The sequence below is a fragment of the Cyprinodon tularosa genome, unplaced genomic scaffold, assembly GCF_016077235.1.
Source record: "Cyprinodon tularosa strain WSP-4 unplaced genomic scaffold, ASM1607723v1 ctg15, whole genome shotgun sequence".
NCBI classification, from domain to species: Eukaryota; Metazoa; Chordata; class Actinopteri; order Cyprinodontiformes; family Cyprinodontidae; genus Cyprinodon; species Cyprinodon tularosa.
The window spans coordinates 931,006-949,464 of NW_024038331.1; the positions used below are offsets into that span (position 1 = coordinate 931,006).

The 18,459-nt window shown below is 38.9% G+C and overlaps 1 protein-coding gene across 2 annotated transcripts; it reads left to right on the forward strand.

Moving 5' to 3' along the window:
• Positions 1–1,590: 1,590 nt before the first annotated feature.
• On the forward strand, positions 1,591–17,305 carry pbxip1a (pre-B-cell leukemia homeobox interacting protein 1a). Of its 2 annotated transcripts, none has more exons than XM_038279303.1 (10): positions 1,591–1,902; positions 2,700–2,784; positions 7,098–7,182; positions 7,264–7,331; positions 7,480–8,110; positions 9,055–9,288; positions 12,333–12,376; positions 12,532–12,627; positions 12,776–12,956; positions 14,837–17,305. In XM_038279303.1, the coding sequence occupies exons 2-10, from the start codon at positions 2,713–2,715 to the stop codon at positions 15,796–15,798; spliced, it is 2,373 nt and encodes a 790-aa protein (XP_038135231.1). In that variant the 5' UTR covers positions 1,591–1,902; positions 2,700–2,712; the 3' UTR covers positions 15,799–17,305. The 2 variants fall into 2 exon arrangements, with proteins under 2 accessions (XP_038135231.1, XP_038135230.1); XM_038279302.1 differs by having other exon boundaries at positions 1,592–1,902; positions 2,657–2,784.
• The last annotated feature ends 1,154 nt before the right edge of the window (positions 17,306–18,459 follow it).

Here is an 18,459-nt window from a genome sequence, read left to right on the forward strand (position 1 = left end):
AGACACTTCACCTGCATTGCCTATTGATGGTGGTCAGAGGGCCCGATGGCTCCAGTGTACGGCAAAAAGGAACAGAAAGAGGAGAAATGGATAAAGTCGTGTGTAAAATCTGTGTTGACATTAAAAAAGTTTTGTTTGATTTTTATATTCAGATTAAACTGCAATCATTAAAAGACATTTATAAATCTTGATCATTCTCATGAGCAGCCTGAAGCAGCCACACTAATAATAAATGTTTTGTTATTACACTTATACATACATGAAAAATAAGTTCATAGGACCAGCATAAAAATAATCTGTCCTTTAATAAAGTTATAGTGAATCCTAATAACACTATATTTTCCATATCCAAAACCTATTTTCTATGTGTGTGTACATAGATACAGCTGTTTTTTTTCTGTTTTAAATAAGCTGTTATTATTTTGATAGTATGATTTTTAATGTAAAGCGTAAAAGTAAAGGTATAGTGGAGGCGGGTCTTTTAATGAATTTTTGAGAAGACCTGCCCTCTCCACTTTTAATAAAAATGTACATGCACAGCCCTGTATCTGCTCCTGAGAGGGATCACCTATAACACATCGCTCATACAAGCCTACTTTCCAAAAGAGGATTTGCAATTTTTCCACTATGTTAGACTCACCTCCGATAAGTGAAAATTGGGGCGAGCACGTAGGACGGCCTTACGTAAACATATCACCAGAAAGATTGAGAATTAGGAGGACTACTTATATTGATGATCCACCCCGAAAAAGAACATGCTCCGTTATACCTTTAATGTATATTTAACTTTTTTCCATTCTGATAATTTTCCTTTTGTACAAATTTAACAATAAATATTAAACTGAAAATGCAAATTATACTCTTCAGTGTGTCTTTATAATAGTTTTAAAGCTTTTCATACATTTTTGAATATCAATGTCTTTCATGGGGCCCCAAATTCCAACGTGGCTCTCTGATTAGTGAGTTCCTTTTACTGCCTGTCAAGCTCTATAGCCTAAGCTTTCTGCTTTTAAATTAACATGAAGATACATTAGACTCAACTATATAAAATACGAAGGACTAGCTATAGCAGCTATAATGTATGTTTTGGTTCCTAAAAGTGTAGAATAAAAAAAAACCCTGAATGTTGAAACTGTAACTAGTCATATGTTTACATCACTATTTTTCACCAAGTTTTTGATTTATTTATTTATTTTAGTCACAATGTTTTTATCACTGCTGCTCAGCTTTATCAAGGCTTTACTTTAAAAAATTAAATAGTCTAGAGAGCTGTACTTAATGAAATGTACAATAAAATGAAATATACACGTGTATACAAAATTACAAAATAAAATCTGTCTATGTCTAGATCTAGAGGCAAAAAAATGCTCCTCTCAGTCTAAACACTTGAAACTAATTATAGAGGATAGGGAATCAGATGATGAAAGCAGTGTCCACTCTGCAGCAACAGGAGAGCTGGGGTTGTCCACTCTGGTAAGTCCCACAGTCAAATATAGCTGTGCAGACGTGTCAGTGAGCGGCTGGTCTGTGCAGCCTCTCCCTCTGGTGTATAAATATGTGGGACCACATACATCCTGAAGGTCGGGGTCACACATGAAGCTGTATTATTATAAACCCTCAAGAAGTAGTTCCGTCCATCACTTTCCGCTCCCTCACCTGCGTGCGTCAATCACGTATCTTTCCTGGCCCCACGCTTCTCTCTGATTGGTCTAGCCTTTATCCGGGGGCGGGAGCTCCTGGATCAATCCCGAAATCCCATTGGACAAGGCCTTTATTCGGTTGACGTGACGCAGCTCGGAATTCCCAAAGTTCCCAAGTTCACAGGAGGAGAGCAACGTTGATTTTACGACTAAGCAAGAGTTTTTGAAAGGGGAAATAAGGCAGCAACTGGAACATAAGCAGGTTTGTGTCAACACATCGAGTTCTGTTGTTAATGTGGCGCTTTCGACGGTCCTTCCCGCTACAGGGCCTGAGTGGAAAGGCGGAAGAGTGGGAATGGGAATGTTCAGGCTAACATCCTTTGTTTACCATCCCGATTGCACCTTCAAACCGGTTGCTACAACAACCCCAGCCCCCAAAGAAAGGCTCATATGTAATTTAAAGTGAACATTGGCGCTCTAGAGCCTGCTGGCTACTCAGTATCTGTCTCTATTTGTCTGTCTTTGGATCAATGAGCTGCTCGAAGCTGAGGCTTAACTAGCTTTTCAGATTTAACTGCAGCTCAGACCGCGAATATAAATGATAGGCACTCTAAATTAAATCAGCAGTTCTTTTTTTAATATCCTCTGTATTTTACTGCGCAGCAGAGTGTTATGGATGCCACCATGTCGTTACATAACTGGAATCAGGCACAATCGGCTCTTTATCCCGGGGCTGCGCTCCGCATGTTGCTTAAATATTACGTTGGTTGCATAATTGCGTCCTTTTAAAGCAGTTTGTATAACACCTACTTACAATACTCCATGCAAGAGGCATTTTGTATTTTTTTGGTAAACTATCTCAGTTCAAATCCCTACACACTATTTACAAGTATTTAAAAAATATATATACAGTGTGCATGTATAGCAGCTTTTTGTGTTAGAGACATTTTGTATGATAATACAATTTAATAACGACACGTTTACGAAGGGAACGTCGTTGCTGTCGTCATGTGCAGGATATTATAAAGGTGAATCTGTCTGCTGCGGTGCCAATCTCAGCCTCCAGAGGGCGATGTCTGACACCAGCAACAGCACAGGAAGCACTGGCTCCTCCACCAACAGCTGGACCCTCCTCTCACCTGAGGTAAGCTTTGCCAGGCAGGAAGGCATGATCATGTTTTGCATTATTAATGATTTCACAATTTTCTTCCTACTTAAAGCTACTATATATGTTTTTCAGTGTTATTAAAATCATAGTCAAGACTTTCTGCCCAGAGGCGTAGCCAGAATTTTTTTATGAGGGTGGCCAGGCAATAACCAGTGTACACTGAGGCCCGAAAGTAGATAGGCACCAAAACCTCACGATCAATCTACACTGTTCAAACGGGTTTCAGTTTTGGTCTAACATCTTTTCCATTGTCATTACTTACATACTTTTATTAGTAATCATTCACATAAAATTGATATTTACAAGTACTAATTGTTTAATAAGTTTTTATTAAAATAGTTATTTATCTATGATTTCACTGAAGAATCCTAGATGACTTCCAGAGACTCATAATTTTCCCTTTACTCCATAAAACAAAAAAAATCAATTTCTGCTTGAACTCTGTTCTTATCATCTTTAATGTTAGTATATTGATTTGCATAATAAACCACATTGTTTTTGTGCCAGTTCCAGTTTTTTGTTGATGATAGGTACCACTGATAGGTATTTTCATTTTATATAATCTGGAATCATCTTTGCAGTCCCCAATATCAAAGAAATACAGGAAATATCAATTTGTATAGAAAGCGTAATCTTGGTATATGTAAGCTTTTGATATTTTAGATTTTAGTAAACTATTTCTCAGTGTTTCTTATTATTTTGTGAATTATCAAAAAATAATTATTTTGATTATCCTAGTTGCACCAAGGGGGAAAAAGTTTAATCTGCCTAATTGTCAGAACTGTCATTTGTCATTTATTTTTGTAATATTTACATGAAGGATTTTTCCCTATAAGCCCACCCAGACTGAATCCCTGTTGGCACTATGGTAATAACAGACACAGGTAATATACAGAAATCGAATTATTTAAAATATCTTCTAAAATTTGAGGCATTTAGTTGATATTAGGTCTAAATCAAAAGAAGATGCAGACTTGATGGTCTTCGGCAGCATTACAGCAGGTCTCCCACAAAGACAGTTGCACTGTGTGTTTAACATCCAGAACCAGAATGGGGCAACACAGCCACCAAACATAATTTCAAGAAGTGTTGCAACTATTTTCTGCACAAAGAGGCTAAAGTTTGTCCTGAAATATTTGGGGGGTTTTTTCCTCACAAAAGAGCTGTGCTTATTTGAAGTTTTTCCTGGAGTTTGAACTTAACTTTGTATTAATTTTGGAGAGTTTCCATCTTCACATAACTCACAATTGAGATCATTTCAACATGTTTCTGCAGAAAAGTGCTCACGTATTAACATGATTGGCTATAATGACTTTCCAGATGGTAGCAGTTAAAAAAATAATTAAAGTTTAGTATGAGTTAGTGTGTAAATCATCTGATTTAAAGGAAAATAGGTCAATACATCTGCTATTATATCTTGCCCGTGAACAAATGAGTGAATAGGTGGGGCTTTTTCACAAGTCTCGCTTTGATCCACACTATTACCTTCTCACTGCCTGTCCATGACTCATTGTCAGTTTAAGCCTGTTTGTGGTTGGTTGTTGCCATGATAGGACAACTTTAAATTTGCTCAGGCCAAAACGCAAAAAAACAACAACAACCAAACAGAAAAGCCACCTTTTTAAAGATTCCCAAAAGCGGTTTTATGCATAACCACAAAATAAAGATGTCTAACCACTGAGAAAGAGTTTAGAAAAAGACTTAATGATGTGGCCGAGTATCCACTTAATTAATGAATAAGTAAATCAAATACTTTTTAGGTTGAGAATTTGAAAAATCAAACTTATGCATCACACCAATGTGACTATGGATGTTTTTCAAATGCAAGGTGAAAATTGATTCACTATAGATTTATTCTGCTGGTCTTTTTAACACAAAACCTTTTTGGAAATGTGTCCAGGACAGACCGCAAATTGATCCAGGTACCAGTTTAAACAGGTCCACATCAACTGAAAACAGGCTAAGAGCAACTAGTTGACCACACGTTTACTACAGAATTTTAAGATTCAAGTTTCAAACACTTTTCCTAATTTATTTCTCGTATTTGTGACCACTTTTTAAAATGTCTTATTGAGTCCCATCGATCCTGGATATGTGCTGCTGATTATTTTTCGGGGTTATTCTTTAAAACCGATGTTGCTTTTTCTTCCTCCACATGCATGATCAAAATAAAGCGGAATAAACTTTAAACAAGTATCAGTTTAAACCAAAAACAAACATTTATAATATTAAATCAAATAAAACTTTAAAAAATTAGATAGCAGACGGGGGTATTAGCCATACTGCTGAATGAACCTAAACTTTCCTTTGTATTTACTAGAATGTTTTTGTGCCCTTTCATTCAAACAAAGAAAATTCAACAACGTTAAATTAAATGTTGCAATAAAATAAAATACAATTGTCTTTTAAAGTTTGTAGTTTTATTAATTTAAAGTAGAATTATTTGAAGGTTAGCTAATTAGTTTACAGGATTTGAAATTGCTATCAATAAATTAAACAAAAAAACTGTCAAACTCTGACATTTATTACACTAATTTCTACCACACCTTCTTCAATTACACTACACCACCCCTAGGGGACGCCCACCACTAATTAGGGACCACTGCACTAATGAATCAGCCAAGGCATTCATATATTGGCCAACACCGATACAAAAAAAACTCTTAATATCATCCAATACCAGTGTATGTCTGATCTCTCTCCTTAGTTTTAAAATGTACTCTGGATGTTGATGCAGGGATCTACATCTTGATCATTTCAAGTTCAAAGAAACTATTCTTAAAGGCCTTATTTCTACAACGAACACAGCAGAAATTCTTATTCGCGTAGCAATATCCGGAAAGGGTCGTTACAACACTTTTCCTAAGTCTGCTAACTTTGTTTCTTAATAAATTATGCACTTTTAAGATGTCTGAAATATCAAATAGAAATAAAAAGAATATTTTTGAGAGATGGTTGATTTATTAATCTTGAGGATTAGGAAACATATGAATATTTATCTTGCCCTAGTTAGAGGAGGCGATGCTCTTCCTGGCGGAGAGATGTTGTTTATTAAGACATCATCTCAAGTGTCATGTCAATCTGGCTCGTCAATCCAAGTTCATTTACAACGTTTCCTGTCTAAACTTGTAACCCCGAGCCTTCTTTTAAACGGAAACGTCTTGCGGATGTCTTCAAGAAAAACAAATTATGGGTCATAAGCCTTACAAAAGACTGAGTATGAAAGAAAACCGCTCCTATCTGTTACTCTTAAGGAATGTAGTAGCTTTCTTAATTGAGTCTGCCTTAAGTGTAAACAAGGCTGCAAGGTGTACCCACTGCTGGGTGGCTGAGTGTTTGTGTGCTTTTAATGTCTGCAATTCAAAATATATCGCTAAAAGTTTCAAAAACTATTAAGTATTAGTTATTATTATTTTATTTTATTTTTTATATATTTTTTTTGTCTTGCTGAAGTAACCAAAGCATAGATCTAAAGAAAAATGCTAGTTAGCCACCTCCTTAATGTTGCCCTAGTAGAACTAAAACAAGCATTCAAAGCCTTTCAGTGCAGGAGCAACATTCCCCACTAATAAATGTTAGAAAATATTATGAAGTGGTTCCAACTAAGTCATAACAAAGGTAAGATTGCCACCTAAATACTGACTGTTTATTTGGGAAGCATGCGAGAAGCAGGTCTTTTTTTTGTCCTATGAAAAAATAATAATAATCTATGATTTGCTAAACCTTACTGCAACTTTAACTGGGACTGTGTGCTTTTTCAGTTGAGCCTCAAAAATGATGTTTTTGGCTTCAAACAATCTATTTAGTTTCGTTTTGAGACAAAGAATGCATGTGTGAAAACACCCACTGTGAAGTATGTTGTTAGGTTGTAGCTCTTCCAAAGCTTCATGTCATTTTCATTTGAGAGTTCAGCAGGATTACTTTAAAATACCCCGAATAAATACTGGGTAAAGCCAGAAACCTTCAGAGTGGCTGCTTGCTTACTGTATCTCTAATGATCCAAAACATGTGGCCAAGTCAAAACATTATTCCCTTCAGAGAAAAAGCTGTCAAGGAGTTTGAAGAGAACGTATAAGGGATGACCAAGCATGCAGTTAAAGTTTAGATTTTTTTTTTTAAATGTCTTTGAAATGTTGCTACTGCAATAAAAGAGGCATTTATTTTAACACCTTTTGAACAAATGTGCCATATGCCGCCCTAATGGATGCGTCTGCAAGTGTTTCTTTCTGTTAATGTCATTGCCACCGTTGAGCTTCTTAGATGTCCTGTTGGGTCTTGTCTCTCCACAGGAGGCAGCCATTGAGAATGTCGGGCCAGCAGACGACGGCACTGAGAGTTTGGGTGATGCCCCCAGTCTGTCTGAGGAGGTGGCAGGTACTGACTAGTCTATAGTGGTACCTAAGACATAAATGACCCCCTCCTTCTGTATTGACATAATGTGGACTTTGTTTTCAGGAGCTGCTGCAGAGTATAAACCAGCTGACCTTCCAGTAGAAACTGTCCTGTCTGAAGAAGGGCACCAGGTTGGTACAGTCAATAAGCCGTTTAAATTGTTGGGAGGCAAAAATTTAGATAGAACATCAGTCTCCATCACAAAATGCTGAGATAAGTTGAGTTCAGTGGTAAGATTTAAAGGTAAAACCATAAAAGATCAGTTTCTTCCATGTCCAGGTTTGTCAAGAAACTTCCCCAGAATCCAGTGAGGGTCCCGTCCCTTCTAGTCCTTCCAGATTAAGCCCTCTCCCCTCAAACCCTCTCGATTCCTCATTGCTCGACGCAGAGAGTCAGCCCCCCGTCATCCACGATATCGTAACCACCTCACCCAGCGACAACGAGCCTCAAGGCGTCATGCCTTTGGTCACCAGCATTGATTTGGAAGCTCAGCTAGACATCCCAGCTGTTGATATTCCCCTAGCAGACTCCACAGTGTCTTCCCCCGCCACTCGCATGGCGGAGACCACCTCCCCCGCTGAGCCTGTGCTCCACACTCCCGCTGATTCTGGGCCAATGCCTACGAGTCCTGCTGCTGGGAGTGATGTCTCAAGCTCTGAACCCGAGGTCAACATCCCCACAGAGAACCTTACAGCCGCTGGACCCCCACCTCATGTTGGAGATGAGGTCGGCTTTGGTCCAGAGAGCACGGAGCCTCCGAGCCCAGTCCCAGAAAGACTGATGGCAGAACATGGGGGAAGCCCTGACCCGGAGACCGTTGGCTCTGCTGAGACAGAAGAAGACGAGGCTGATGCTGAGAAGGAGGAGGAAGGACCATCGGAGGCCCTGAACTTGGATGAGGATGAGGAAGGTATGTTGGTATCCTCTCAGGATTCCTAAATATCACCTATTCCATGAGATCAAGAACTTAGCAATTACCTAATGAAAAACTGTAATTAAAACTGATTTAATCTGCTATAAGTGGCTGACATGGCAGTGGAGTTTTGCCTCTTTTACTGGACCTTATTGGGGCAGTCATGGCCTGTGTTTTGGCAGCAGTCTGTCAACTGATTTATTGAAAGCAGGCTGTGTCTGACTACTAATATCAACTCTAAAATCTCACTTAGAAATATCCTAATTTTTCTTTAATACCTGTTGGATTCCAAGTACTTTAGCAGCTTAATATACGTAATAATCTTGCATAAACACAGACTATTAAATGTGTTAATTTAAGAAGCTTCTGTTGCACTTGGAACAGATCTGGGCTCCAGATGATGGCTTTTACCAATTAATGCTGCAGCAGATCTGCAGAGCTTTATTCTGCTTCTTTAGACGAGAACAAGAAGAGACTAACTGTGAAGTTTTGTGAACACACTTCTTCTCTGCGTCATGTTAACATCTGGAATGTGATTTATTTTCCTGACAGTGAGGCCCCCACCCTGCTGAGAAAATGAATAAACCCTCAAGCATGAAATTAATGTGGCTGTAATTTAGATTGGGGGGGAAAAATGTCATCCACTTCTACAAGCAGCAAATTTCAAATCAGCAGTTTGCAAATTTCCTTTGTTTTGCATTTCATCCATTCAATAAATTTGCTGTATTTCTTTCATTTTGTCAGGCAGTCTGCCAGCAGATAGTTATAACATTGGAAATGTCTTCAGCAGCAACAGTTTAGCATGCTGGAATGATTTATTGAAGTGGTTTGAAGGCACTGCAGAGTATTTGCGGTTCAAATTTGCACAAAGGCCCTGCTGTCACTGTCTCCTGTTTTCATGTTCGCAGCCCGTTACCAGTAACGCTCCTGCCTCTTTTCAGACCAGTCCAGCAGCTTGGAGTTGGGCGACACGAGTGGCTTTGATGACGGACTGAGAAGGAGGAATGTTCCCTCCTTTGAAGCGCCAAGGCCGAGAACCTCTGATGAGGAGGACGACGAAGAGGAGGTCGAGTTTAAAATGGCGGAGAGAAAGGAGGAGAAACCGTGGTTCTCCATGAACAAATGCATCGTTGCTGCTTTGGTCCTGCTCTTCTTAGGTTCCCTGTTTTTGTCAGGTGAGTTCCCTTTCTGCAGGACTCATCATAGATGGTTCTTTCTTTTCTAAAGCTTTGTGCTTTCAAACAGGTTTTCTACAGTTATAGAGTTTTTGAATACAGTGACTATTTTTATGTTAAGCATGATTTTAATGTTTTTGTATGCAACTAAATTCAGTGGCTGGCAAAATATTTATACTCCGCTGCCCTTTTAGGATTTTATGACATTACACACATCACATTAAATAGGCGAGCCTAGGCTGGGTAGACTGTAGAGCTGTAGCCTCGGATGCTGATGAACCACACCTGGGTAAGACACGGAGCTTGATATGTAGAGACTTGGCACACGTGATAAGATTGATCTGCCTACATGTAAAACGTTGTGTGTACTGTTAGCATGTTTGTGTGAGGCTGCTTTTCCTTAGCACAGAAATAAAGCTGTCTAGAGTTAAAGGGATAGATGGATGGATCTGAATGCTGGACAATCCTAAAAGAAAATCTGTCTGAGGCTGCAAGAGACCTTGGGACAGTGGTGGAAGTTTACCTTATAGCAGAAATACAACCTTAAACATCCAGCCACAGCTATACAGCAGCCTAGTCTAAGTCCAGACTCAAATCTCTGACTAAGATTTAAAAAAAAATCTTAGTTTCTAGAAGTTCCAAGCTGATAGAGACATACCCTGAGGTAGAAAGTGCCTCTACAAACAATCATTTTTGCTTTATTTCATCCAAAAGAAGCTTGACTCGAGGAATTTGGTACAAGGAATTAATCTTTGTCTAAATGTTCTTCTGTTGAGATGGATAGTTTTTCCTGAGTGCTAAGAAACCTCCAAAAGAGCTTTGTTTTTAATCTATTTCTACCCAGGCCATCAAAGATAATAATTTAATGTTATATTTAGTGTAATGTATTTCAGCAGTGCTCCTTGTGGACAGATAAATCTCACATTTTGTTCACTGGGGAGCAGAGGAATGCTTTTATTCTGTATTAGAGCCAGCTTTAATAAATGAGCCAGCTGTAAGATAAAATAAAAAATAAAAAAACTTTTATGTTCTGAAGTTTCAAAAAAATTGACACAGCATTTTTCTTGATTTAAAGAAAAAACAAGTGGTTTTTATTTCTCTGTTTTCATCTGTTAGAGGAAATTGGAAAAACTTTTGCAACAATTTGCTCCTTTGTTGAGAAACGTTTAAGGTAAAGATTGTACATCTTTCCTTTATGCTCTCAAAGGCTGCAACTAACCATTATTTGGCAAATGGATTAATCTGTCAGTTATTATTTTGATTCATCAATTAATAATCTGATAGTCAAAGGCTCCTTAAAGAAGACATTAAAATTAAAAATTAAACCAGGTGAAATTAAAACTTTTCCACTTGAAGAGTTCTGAATGGAGAATATTGACAGACGAAAACCTTTTTTTTTTATCTTAAATGCAAAATGTTTAATATTTTTACAATCTTGGTATAATTACTGCTCTACTTGGGTTGCTCTGTCAGCTAAAGGATGTTTTAAAGTCTCCACATTCAAGTTAACGATTAATAGATTACTATATTAGTTCATAATTATTTCAATAGTCGATTAATCACGATTAATCCGATTACCAGTAGTTGTTTCAGCCCTACAAATTTTGTATAATTAGGGGTAAAAAACAACAGCAAACTGAAATATGGAAAGCCTTGCAAAAGACAGCAGCTATATTAACAACTTATTGAATTTGTTTGAAGCAGGGATGGTTATAAATTTGCACGGCTTCTAGGAGAAAAGAGCTGCGATAACGCTCCTTTGTGGCCATAGGGTGCAGCGGTTTGCCACTGATGTTGGGAGTTGTCGGAGCTAGCCTTAACGATGAGCTAACCAAGTAACCCCTTACTGTCAGTGGTAGATAAGCTACCACTGACCGTGGTACCACTAAATCTTAAAGAAACCCCCCACCTTACTGTAAGGAGCATCGATGTTGTGACTCCAATCCAGCTAGTTATTCGGGTTCAATTTGTATCCAATCAGTCAATCTATCACTTTATTTTGGTAAATTCTCCACATGAAGATCCAATGATGAAGAATACATTTAAAAAATATATTTTAAAATTATATAAATATTAATGTCAGATTCAAATAAAATGGTATGCAGTTAAATTTAATTCTTAAATACAATAGCTAGTACTGTTGGCATGTTTAGGCTTTAGAAGGAAGTTAAGTTTTGTGCCATTTAAAAAAATAAAAATAAATAAAAAATCAGGGACACAATGAGCACTAAAGCTTTAAAACTATTATATAACAAAAATAAGGATATTTTAAGGTTTTGATGGGTAAAATGGTCACTGTGAACCTCAAAGTGTTTTTAAATTAAATCATGGAGTGTTTTTTTTTCTTATATAATTTTTAAATACTTTAACATATCTAAACTTTTGCTGTTCCCCTATTAGCAACATTTATGCAAACATAAAAACTGATCTATTAACTATTTTTTATATTTTACATCAGAGCGTTCTTTTTGTAGATATTATTCATGTTCATGGGTTTAAACCCGTTACAGCAAAGGTTGGACCGCCTCCGAGTTTCACGCACTCCCTATTTGACAACAACTGAATTTGAGTTACATAAGCATATTTATTTGCAGTCGTCAGCAACACCCTGATGTCCGTTTTTAATTCTTGTTGACTTAGCTGCGTTATGTCAACAGGTTTCCTCTCTGACCTGGATAATGGTAGGTGCAGCGTCAAAGATAAGAGCGCAGTGTAAGCTTGTGCCCTCACCCACCAACACTTAGTAGATTGTCGGAAGATTTATTTAGGATGACGGCTGCCGCAGCGACAGCAGGAAAAAGAACAAATGACACTGAGGTGGAGAGTGACGCCTTTAGCTGCTGTTTGGGGGGGATTCACAAATTCATGAGGGTGTGGTTTGATATCAGGCAAATAAATGTTGGAAGGTTTATGAATTCCCTTTCAGGAAATGTGAAATTCTAGGCAAATATATGCAGGATGTAGGATTTAATGGAAGCCATTTGTGGACATTAAGCATATTTTTTAACAAATATATGTAACATATGTGTTCTCTTGTTTTGCAGGGGACATCGACGGACCTGAGTTGAGCGATGGAGAACAAAACCAGGTCCGGTTATTCCTTTAGTCTCACTTCCTCAATGTTCAGTATATATCTGATTCGTACTTCAGTTTTGAACCTGCACAGATGAATAGTAAAAGAAAATAAAAAGAATGTTTTTAAAAATATGCATTCTATTCACACACCCATGAATTTCTCTTCAGGACTGGATTAGCGGAGATCCACAGGATATGAAAGAGCTGCTGGATAAACTAACAGAGGAAAACCAGCAGATCACTCAGCTGGAGGTTCAACTACAAGTCAGTGTGCACATCTTTTGACTTTTATTGTTTACCTTCATACACTTTAAAGTGTAGTTTTTTCAATCAATGCTTTTTATTTACATCTGCAGCTTTTGGATTCCAGCAGCATCTTTGTAACACGTCTCATTTTTTCCTTCTGCCTCAGTCTAAGAAAGACGAACTTGACTCGGAGATGAAGGCGGTGGCTGAGAGTGGCGATGAACGGGGTAAAGCAGACTTGGAAGAAGAAAACTCAAAGCTGAAGGAGGAGCTGTCGGTCCTGCCTGAGCTAAAGAAAGAGCTGGAGAGTCTCCGGGCGAGAGTGACCGAACTCAGCCAGCTCACAGGTATGGCTGCTGAATTATGTGTTTATATCCTGTTAATGTAGAATCTACACATCCCTGTTAGAAAAGCAGGTTTTATGTGATGTAAAAAAAATGAGAACATGATAAATCAAAGCATTTTTTCCCCAGTCACTCTCGTGATTCTTTTGTTCTACATCCTGAACTAATACTTTTTTTTGATGTACATTTGATTCTAGGCTACAAAGTTTTCAGACTAATAAGCTTTACAACTGGAAATATAGGACAAAATTAAATTAAATCATAGAGATACGTAGCTGTTGCTGCAAACTGTTAAACGGATATTTGCTCATGGCAGCTCATTAGTAAGCTTATAAACATTCCCCAGACTAACTGGTTCCACTAGTAATTCTAGCCTTTTTAGGGGCGGGCTGGATTTATGTGAATCCAAACATAAATATAAGCAAGCAGGGGAAATTTTGAAATCCAAATATTTGATTGGTTGTATTTAAACGCAGCCAAAGATGCGGCGGTCGTGGTGTTGGTTTTGAGAAAAACAAATCCCAAAGTTGATCACTTCAAAATCCAGATTGGTCATAAGAGTGTTGGTAATATAAAGGCTGTATGTGGTTTTTTAAGCAGCATTTTTAGGTTCCTACCAGCTGACTTTCTAAGGGTAAGCTTTATATTTATTCAGGTTTTCAGGGATAGTTAACGGTACAGATTGGTGTTATAACAACTCAGAGGTTGAGGCGACCACAGAAACGTCTTTAACGGTATTGTGGAGGATTTTTGCAAATTTTTTAAAAGTCCAGCCCAACTCCAGTTTAAAAAAAGGTGTGTGAATTTTAAAGTTGCTGTTCTCATTGCTCATACAAGCTTACTGAGTACAAATGTCCACATTAACCCCTAAATCCCTCAATCACTATATAGAGCAGGCACTATATAGTGGACTGTATAGCAAACTCGATGATCACTATTTTTTCCTCCGGTTGGTCACATAACTGCTCCTTCACTGCGTCATCTTTGTTATTAGTTGCCGCTGTCGGGTAGCGACAGCCTATGGAGGCAGCGGGCCGCTGTGACAGCAATTCCCATAATGCTTTGCGAGGAGATCTCTTAACGCAAAGCATTAGGGGATATATCTGCTTCTTCTGAGGCCTTTCTTTTCTTCTCATGCACTTCGTAGACACTTTTTCTCTTATGATCCCTGGCCATTTTCAAAGAACCGCGGTGAGAAACCACACATATAACTGGGGACGAGCACGTAGGACGGCCTTGCGTAAACATACCACCTTTATGATTGACAATTAGGGCCACTTATTTTGATGATCCGCCCGGAAACAGAACATCCTCCACTATACCTTTAAAGCAATGAATTGATGGATGGGCTGGAAGAAAAATGGCCTCAATTAACCAGCTGTCCCAAAAATCCTCATTTAAAATCTACAAATTGTGGTGAATTTAGTTACTAAAATAAATGTATGTTTTATTTATATTCCAATTCATTGAATGCGATTGTAGAAACAATAGATTCTTAGCAGACTTCCTGACCTTTGCAGCATATATTTTCACATTAAAACCAATTATTATGTAATGCTTCTTAGCCTTATCCTGATTGCTCAATTTTCACAATAAGACCATTTTGGTCCTTTCTGCAAACTGTTGCTTTAGCTCAAGGATGTTTATGACTGTTTAGTGGGTTAAAAGAACGTTCTATGATCTTAGGAAGAATAAAAATAGAAATTTAAATGAAACTCTATTTTTATTTTTTATTTTTATGTCATAGGGTTGTCTTTTTTCTGCCAAAGCATTTATTCCTTCTTAGGTTCAACCGTAAATATTTCATCTTGCATTTATTTTTTTGGGGTACTGGGACCACCTCTGAAACCTAAACGCTTTTTGTTTTTCTTAATTTGATTCAGGAACGGTGTCGCCTGCTTCCAGCCCCGCTTCTCAGCCAAATGCTGAAGATGCTCAGAGTTCCCATAAAGCAGCTGGACCAGAGTGGAGAAAGGATGGAAAGCTGAAGGAAGAGCTTCACCGTCAGAAAGTCCTGTTAGAAGAAAGCAAGAAAAGACTGGAAGGGATGAGAAAGGATGGAGGTGATGGAAAACAAGTTTGGGAGAACTTAGAAGGAATCCAGAAGAAACTCTCAGAACAAGTTGAGAGGTGGGAGAAGACGAAGCCACAGGGGCCAAAATGGAAAGGAAAAAAGGACAAAAAACAGGAGCGAGACCACTGGAAGAAGGAGCAAAAGAAGGAGTGGAAGCACGGCAAAGAGGAGAAGAAAGAAAAGGAGGGGAAACCCCAAAAGGAAAACTCTCACAAAGAAGCGTGGAGGAAGAACCAGGACGACTGGCAGAGGAAGAAGGGCGAGCGCAGGATGGACCGAGAGGAAAGGAGGAAGGAGAAGCCGTGGCACAGCCGGCCGGGTAAAAACTCTCCCCATCATCATCAGCAGACCCGGCAGCCTCAGCAGCACAACCACAACGACTTCTGGAGAGACCAGGAGCTCAAGCTCCATCGCAACGTCCGTCCGCAGCTGGGCTGCACCTCCGTGGAGGACTGCGCCACTAAGGAGGGGCTCTACCCCGTGGAGCTGTCCGAGTTTGAGGAGCTGCTGGAGGGCTACCTGAGCAAGCTGGAAGGCTCCTCCAACGACGGGAAGGATAAGATCCGCAAGCTGACCGCTGACTTCTTCGAGGACGGCGTCTTCATCCATGACAGGGTGCGCTTCGGGGACTTTGCTGAGGACGTTGCAGATGTCCTGGAAGACATGGTGGATGTATTGGAGGGTGGTGGACAGAAGGACAATGACTCCCTGGAGGAGGAGATGGAGGAGTTTGAGCGGGAGGCCCTGTGGAAGTTTGCAGCCACAGCTTAAAAGAAGGATTTCAAAGCATTAAAACCCAAGAAGGACATTGCTGATGATGGTTTTGTAGGACATTTCCTTAACTTCTCCTCTGAGCTGTGATTGTTGTAGCTTTTGTAACAGACTCCTTAATGTGTCTCTCAGAGTCTCTCATTATAAGCTATACTGTGTTTGCCATTTTGGGCTTAGTTGTTGTTACCTACCTCTGTCCGGGTCATGGCTCCTGTTTCAGAGTAACCTGCTGTGTGAATTTTATTTCTTTTTTTTTTCTTTCTTGCTCTAATTGGTGCATGTAGCATTGATGTGAATTTAAACCCAGACCAGACTGGGAGCATTCGATCAGTATTACCCAGATAATCAACCTAATCATCAGTCCCCTATAGTCCGGTCCCAGAGGAGGGCATCCTGCTGTGTTCTGCGATTTTTATCAGATCAGGTCCGACTGGTTTCTTTGTCAGCATTTTTTTTTTTTTTCAGCAAACAAACGGAGAAAGAGAGAGACCTGTTTATGAGCCTCAAGCATTTTCTGTTAACCTGACTTACCCCAGATCTGTTTATTTGACTTCTGCTCCTAGAGAAAAAGCAATCCCACAGATTCAACACTTCTTGACCACTTTAGCACTTTTCGTCAGACATGGCGATTACTTCTCACCGTTTCTTGTGAAGGGGCTCTTCTTTCCCAGCGCACAAGTACAATTATAAATTAGTAATCCCAGAAGAAGCCCCTTCACTTCATCTGTTAATGCTCCAGATTACGTTCTACACCCCTCCACCCCCCGTTTCATTCAGAAATAGGTTTGAGTTGACTTGCATGCAGCTGATTTAGATGTAGTTTCCAGAATTTAAATAAGAATAAAAAAAAGACTTTTCATATTTTTGGGCAAAAGGAAAAAAAAAAAAAACAAACAGCACAAAATCAAGCCCAAAAATAAGGTATCCTTTTGATTTCACCAGTTCCTCTTTATGTTGATGTCAAAGTGAAAAGTTGGCAGATTGTGATTGTTAAAAGAAGCTTTGATGTGTTACCTGATTATTTATTCTGTCACTTTTATTTCTTTATCAGAGGAGCAACAGACTTGGTCCCAGGCTGTTCACGCTGAATGTTAAAGCAGCTTTGATTTACTTGATGTAGGAGCTGCTGCTTATGTGCCTTTCTCACAATGAATATCTCAGAATGGACCAGAGGTCTCTGATTTCCTTTCCTTCTACTAGAAGAAGAAGTTTACGCAACTTTAATTTGTCCTGCTGTTGATAGAACATGAAGTGAATGTTGCAGAGTTTTTACAGATGAGACGTTGTACTGGTTTATTTCTGAAGATCTCCCAACCTAAAGGGTTTGAGGGAATCCTCGTAGCACGAATTAAAGTAAGAGTTTAGTTAATATTTGAGAGTATTTCTGTCTGTTTGGCAACAATAGGGCAGGACCTGGAGATGAATGGATATAACGCCAGGGCACCTATAAATTCTATCATCATCAGTTGTGTCCTGTTTATGTGAAATAAACATTGATTTCAATACATTTGTCACCATTATGTCTGAATTTTCTTTGGGGTTTTTTCAAAAGATTAAGTGCCTAAAGGTTTTTTGGGGGGGGCTGTTATTGTAGAGCTATATTGGAAAAAACAATTTGGTTGGTTAGAAAACCATGAACCGGGATTAATTAATAAATTTGGGTTGTTCCCAATTGTCGTACCATCGAAGCCCAAAGTTTGAGTCTGGACTCCACCTAGGTTTTAAAATCATGAAGTGGGTTTTGATTCTTCTCATGATCAAACTAAACAAAAACTGGTGAGTTATATATCTTGCCAGTGCTCAGATCAGATCCACAAACAGGTTGGAATATGCGATAATTGAGGGAAATGTTTCTGTCTGTACAATTTTCCATCTAGTCAATTTGAGGTAAAATTGGTTCATCTCAAGGTCCTCAAGTTTATTTTCTCCACTTTGTGTAAGAATTCCTCCATGAGCATCATGCTGCTACCACCGTGCTTGTAAAGTGTGATGACGTTAAAAATCTTATTTTCATCTATTAAACTTTTTTTTTTTTCTGGAGACATTTCTCTTGTTTCCAAAAGTTTCCAGACTTTTCCAGCTCTGCAGAGAGTCCTTGTTTCTCTATGAATTCTCCAGTATTATTGAATCCAGTTAGCGTTGAAAAGCATACCTCTAATACAGCAGCAAACAGAAGCTACATGCCAATCAAAAGCCCTGTTAAGAACCCTGATCCTGCAAGATCCTGCATGGATTTGATAAAATCCCCAAAGAATTGCCTCTCTTGCAGTCAAATCTTGTTTTTTGAATAATTATTCCAAGCTGGAGATGGTGCTTTGTGTTCATCATTAAAGCCCCCAAATTAAATTACAGCTGTGCCTCGTCAAGCATTAAGAGCATAGATAAACTGACCAGAACGGAGTCTGGTATTCCCCATGTTAAAAAGACCGGATCTTCTCTGTGTGACGGGTTTGGCTCTAAAAAGAATGAAAGTCACCCAAGCCTGTGTGACACCCTGCATCTGAGTCACTGTGCTGGGAACAAGAGCTGATGGCATGAATGGCATCTATTATCACAACCATGTTGCCAGACTGAAATGTTTACACTCAGACTCAGTTCTATGAATGAGCGCTTGCTAGAACAATGGCATGTATCGCATCTGGGCTTCTGCTGATATCACCC